Below are 5842 nucleotides of genomic sequence, written 5' to 3'. Positions count from 1 at the left end.
CCTACACAAATGTTTTATACAGAGACTACAGCAGTATTAAACTGAATTAAATACTACTACAGAGAGTCCCACAGTAAGAGGAGACTTGGCAGGGGGACTAGCTCTCCAGACCTACCTTTCCTTTGTCAAAGTATTCTATTATCTTCTCATACAAATTCTCTTTCAAGTGTCGATAGGTCTGCGAACACTGGAACTCTGTTGACATGACTTGGGGTGCACACTGTTCATCTGACCACTGAGAATAAAGGCACATTAAAACCCCATGGTTTTTTGATTCAACATTTCATACACGTTCCCCAAGGTCTGGTTTTCTGGGCTCTTCTCAGAGTTTTTTTTTCCCATTGTTTTTTACCCTTCCACTAAGACACTGGGAAAGGCACTAGGAATGTTTTCTTTACCTCTTCAAACAAGTGCTGTATTTCATCTGAGAATCAGAACTGGACATAACATTTTAAAAATTGTGTTGCTTCCTGACCCCCACCCAAATAATTGGGATAAAATTGTGAGAAAATCAGTTCATTTTATTTCAGTGATGTCACCTTCACTAATTTGGTTTTGATTTTTTTTCTCCTCAAATATTTGCCCATAATATTATCTTGGTCAATACATACAGTATACCTCATATATCAGTATGGTCAGAAAATAGCACTGTGAAAAGCCAAACTTATATGGTTCTGCACTAAAAGAAATTCCATAAGAAATCTTAAGTTTTTGCCGAAGAACATCAATTCTGAATTTTCCTCTGAAACAGAAATGTATCTTACTGACCACTTCTATTGATAACATCAGTTACAATGAGAATAAATGTTAGGTGTAGCGAAAAATAATTACCAGCTACAAAAGACAGCAGCATAATTTGGCAGAGTGATCCATATTATCTACAATGCAAAGTCAGATGTCCCCCTGCCACAGCTGGGAAAAATGGCGTTTAATTTCATCATTGTTATGTTGGGGATAGTAAGAAATGAGCAAAATGAAAACCACATGGAAGTTCCACAGCTTCAGAACTTGCACACAATGTTCTCAACATGAAGTAAAAATATTTTTGCCTCAATATTTAGTTTTACCAATATGTGGCTTTGAATCACCTACTGAAAACATGATTTCAACAATTCATGTTAATTCTCTATGACTACTGCAGTATTTTTAACTAGAAAATTGAATACTCCTAAGGAAAATAATTAATATGCAGTAACTCAGAGATAAAGACTTTCACATTTGATTTATAAATTTGAAAATTGATGAAGCACATTTATATGCCGAGTTTAGGAACTCTGACCTTCAAGAGCCACGTGTGGAGCAGAAGGGTATATGCTGCTTCCGTGTAATTCTCACAATCTAAATGAAGATCTCGCAACTTATACAAGTATCTGTTAGAGGAGAGAACAAGAATTAGATATGGACATGACTGGAATACTAAGTGTTGAAAAAGTTCTAGATAACTCTGTAAGGAGACCTAACATATGTCACAGAGTCATTACCCAAAGCTTCTTTAAGGACGCTCTGAGAGGGGTTAAAGCCCTGCGCTCTGGTTCTGACTCTTCTGTGTTCTCTTTGTACGCTGAAACATCGTGTAAAAAAGGGGGAGAAAGAGCTGACCTCCTCCTGTGAACCGCTGGCAGCTCCACCTCTAAGAGGAGGAGGAGGAACTGCTAGTGTCCAGGTCTAAGCCCTCTGAGTTCATTATTTCTGGATTGTGTATATCTGAAGCATGTCAGTAGGTGGAAGTACAACAAATAACCCAAGGTAAAGGAGAAAATGGAAAACACCAGCCCAGAAAGACAAAGCAAGTTCCTGCACAACGTGGAAGGTGATAGGGGCAGAAGTGGTGGTCTATGTCCCAGTGCTCTCCTGGCTCCCTAGGGCAGCATTGCTGCTACCAGCACAGTCATGGCCCACCGCATGACTCAAGCCACATCTTTTCCAGCACCCAGAAAGAAAAAGTGCACCCCATCCTCTTACACACAACCAGAGTTTTGACACTGGAGCTCTGACCCCTTGCAGCAGCAGTTCTGGGAATTGCCATTCCCAACCAATCCACTGGAAAACGTGTCCCCCTCAGCAATGCCTGCAGAGGGAGTGTTGTTTCCCTCAGGCCACCTCAGCTCACAGCTCAGGTTGAGCTCTGAAACGCCGTCAGTGCTCACTTCAGCTGAGATTCTAGGCTTTGTACCACAGTGGCGGAGGCGCAGATTTTGCAGACTGAGAGGAGAGGCAGGAAAAGGATTTTGAACAGCAAGATTTGCTGCAGCTCCTTTGCAAAACTCCTGGAGGCAGGCGGTCTGACAGAATTTGCCAGTATAGCTATATACTATAGCTCTTAGAGAAGAATGGTCTCCTAGTAATTCTGTAGTGGCATATCTAAAGAGACTTGGCAGGCTGCACAACTGCACAATACTGAAATGTTTTTCTGCCATTCTACATGTATGGTATACCCTCAGTCAAACCTCAAATCTAGAGGCATCTTCTTTATTTAAAACAAAAAACAATGAAAGTTGAGTGATTTGATCAACTAAGTTGATTTCTTGGGGAAAAATTGCTGCTGCTGAACACGTATGGGAGATTCCACATGGCTGAAGGCTAAGCAAGCAACGGAGTAAGAATACAAATGAGGCTGAGGCTACAACAGAGTCACTGTGGATGGAAAACTAACATTAAATAACAGAAATCGAAGTGATAAAACCAGAATTCATAAAAGAACATTATTGCCCTCTCCAAACCAGGTCCAATAGAACAACTGCCATACCTGATATACATCTCTTCACGGTTAATGTCCTTGTAGAAATTCTAGGGACACAAACACGTACAAGTTATCTCCTAATGTCTTTTATTACGACACAAAATAAAAATACATATGCTTTTCTTCCTAGTTGGGCAGCATAAGAAATACATTATTTACAGACTAACTTGAGTTTCAATCTGGCACTACTACTTCAATTGATATGTTAAGTCATTAGTGTTATTATTATACATACATATGTACACTTCTAGTTCACTAATGAAATCCTTAGCAAAAGGTTTTCTTTTGGAGCAGAGGAAAACACAGTTATCCAAATGCTTTAACATAATAAACTAGATGCCGTGGCTATGCTGGATGACCAGAAAGGAAGCAGGTCCTTATGGAAATCGATACATAACACTGTCGATCGGTAACGCTGTTGTGTAGCAATTCCAGAATGAATTACTCCTAACTGCAGGAATAAAACCCATTTTTGTCACCACAACGCTTTTGGAGGTAGATGAGTTGCTAAGGCTGTGCAAAATGTCTGACACGTAAAGGCATATGAGCAGTAGACTTCCTTACTCATCCGCAGAATCCAAGGTGGGGAAACATCAAAACCATCCCAGAGAACTGAGGACGCTGCCTTGCGGTTTAGGCGTATCTCCATGCAAACAGACATCAAAATCTCTTGCCTCAGAGTTTAAATCACTACTGAGATTGTTAACTATTCCTGCCCCCAGGAAGATTTACCTTCAGCTGCAGTAAATGGGTTCTGAAGTTCTTCCCCTTGCTCACACAGAACTACAAGAGAGAACCTACCAGTAAGTTCACGGTGCAGCTCATGCGATTGTCCTTGCTTTCATCACTCATCACAGTTCGGTAATCCAGCAGTTTCTCCAACAGGCCTTTAACTAGGCTGACAAAACCTTCAACCAAGTTAAAAATGCCAGGATACTGACTCGCGCACTCCGTAAGACTGCAAACACAACAAAATGGGATTACAATACCGTGAAAATTAGTGGCCCATCAGCTGAAGAACTGGACCTGAAGGCAAGTACCAAATTAGGGTTACAGCAACAATTTCCCACAAAGGGAATTCCCTTTGGGGGCTGGTAATTTAGATATCCAAAAGAGAGATGGGATACAAACCAAAAGAAAAAAGTGAAACATTTACTTTTCCTGTCTGAAAGAGACTTCAAATTGAAGGGTACACCCGCAGCTTCAGAACGGAGCAACGTGCACCAGTGGTGTAACAGACTGAAGTCCCTGGGATGCCACGCTGCTATAAACACTACACCTCCCCTTCCTCCGCTACAGCTCAAGGTAAAATGCAACAGTTATTTCCTTCTCTTTGAACAGAAATCACAGTTTTAAGTCAAAAAAACCATCCACTAGCAAGACCTCACCTGAGCAATTTGCTCTTGAGACATAAGCAAAACCAAACAATAAACCTTCTGCAGATTAAAAAAAGCAGTTAGATCTCTCTTGATAAAAATAAAGGAGAGTTTGATATGTCATCATCAGACTCCAATTTACATTAACAAAGTGTTAGCATATGCTGTTTCTGTGAAGTGCTGGTGTGATTTAGGAGTAGATATTTTACTTTACTATCATAGCTTTTTTTTCAAAGCTTAACTGTTTAAACCTTATGAAATTATTACCAGCATCTCATCAAGGACTATTTTTGGTTAAGAGCTTGTTTCCTCTACTTAGCACTCTGGTTTTCCACTGGGATTCTCTCCAACAAACTGCATTTAATTCACACACACATCGATGCACATGCTGTGCCTGGCTGAGCAGGGTTCATTTTCCACACAGCTGCCCTCACAGTGCTGTGCTTTGGCAGCTAGGAAGGTGGTGATACCACAGCCGTGTTTGGCTACTGCTGGGCAGTCTCTCCCACACCTCTCTCACCTCCAAATGCCAGTAGGCTGGAGTGGGCAAGACCTTGGGAGGGGACACAGCCAGGTCAACTGACCCAACTGACCAAAGGGATATCCCACATCATATGCCGCTGCCTGCTCAGCCATAACAGCTGAGGGAAAGGAGGAGGGGCACATTCACTACTACTCCGTTTGCCTTCTGGAGCAAATGCTACACGCACTGAAGCTCTGCTTCTTGGGAACAAGCTGGACATCACCTGCTGATGGGAAGTAGAGAACAAAGCTTGTGTTTTCCTTCGCTTTTGCACATGGTTTTTGTTTTATTAAACTGCCTTTGTCTTGACTCACAAGTTCTTTTCCATTGTATTTTCTTCCCCCACATCCTCCTGAAAGAGTGGTACACCAGCTTGGTGGGCACTTGGCATCCAGTTGAGGTCGCCCCACCACAATGCACAGAATAATTACACATGTATTTGGCATGTTCTGTTAGTAATGGATTGACAACACCATGCATTCTCACAGGAAAATAGAGAAAAAAACCCTAGTAATTATCCCCGAAACTATGCTGCATGCTTAAGCTGAGCAGTTTTAATGACACATTTTTCTTGATTTCTGACCTCTTAGTGTTTCATTAACAGCACTCAATTTATATGCAAATACGTTACTAATCTATCATTAATCTTTAAGAACACTATTATTTTTAAATTTTCATTATTAAGTTTATTAAGTTTTAATTAATTTTTCTCCTCAGAATTTTTTAAACTCTCTTCAGAAACACACATTCGCATCAACTTCAACTGCAAAGAAATCCTCAAAGCTTTGGCCTAGAATGGGACCTCCACAAAATACCCAGTCTCGGAGTTCTAACTCGAGCAAAGAAAAAGCAGCACCTAATGTTTATCTCAGATTGTACAGCTCCAACAGCAAGTAATTTTGCTGAGACTGTGGGAGTGTGTAGACACACGTCTGAAAGAATATTTATACTGTATGAGATGTGACAGACAGTGTCTAACAGAGAACCCCAAATATTTTAACTGCTGCTGTCCGATAGACTGAAACAATAACTGCAATAGTTAAATAAATTACCAAAACATGGCTTCTGGCATTAAACTCAGGCAAGGAAGATTGAGTATAGATATTTGGGGAAAAAAAATTACTAGCAGCTAGGAAAGTTTAGCTCTGCAATAAATGTCCCCTGAGTCAGCTGAACCCCCTGCATTAGAGGTGACGAATCGCA

At 40.8% G+C, this 5842-nt stretch overlaps 1 protein-coding gene across 1 annotated transcript in view; it reads right to left on the bottom strand.

The window, feature by feature from the left end:
• Window positions 1-5842, bottom strand: part of LOC104490760 (dedicator of cytokinesis protein 2-like) — a gene marked incomplete at its 5' end in the record, with an annotated part of 66498 nt that overhangs the window by 21891 nt on the left and 38765 nt on the right. Inside the window, 4 exons of the mRNA XM_010133092.1 lie at window positions 116-235; window positions 1280-1370; window positions 2747-2787; window positions 3542-3698. Of these exons, the coding sequence (XP_010131394.1) occupies window positions 116-235; window positions 1280-1370; window positions 2747-2787; window positions 3542-3698 (409 nt within the window). The remainder of the gene's footprint in view (window positions 1-115; window positions 236-1279; window positions 1371-2746; window positions 2788-3541; window positions 3699-5842) is intronic.

The sequence above is a fragment of the Buceros rhinoceros genome, unplaced genomic scaffold (genome assembly GCF_000710305.1).
Source record: "Buceros rhinoceros silvestris isolate BGI_N320 unplaced genomic scaffold, ASM71030v1 scaffold32903, whole genome shotgun sequence".
NCBI lineage: Eukaryota > Metazoa > Chordata > Aves > Bucerotiformes > Bucerotidae > Buceros > Buceros rhinoceros.
The sequence above is the reverse complement of the archived record's forward strand: the minus strand, read 5'-3'. Positions and strand labels throughout refer to the sequence as shown.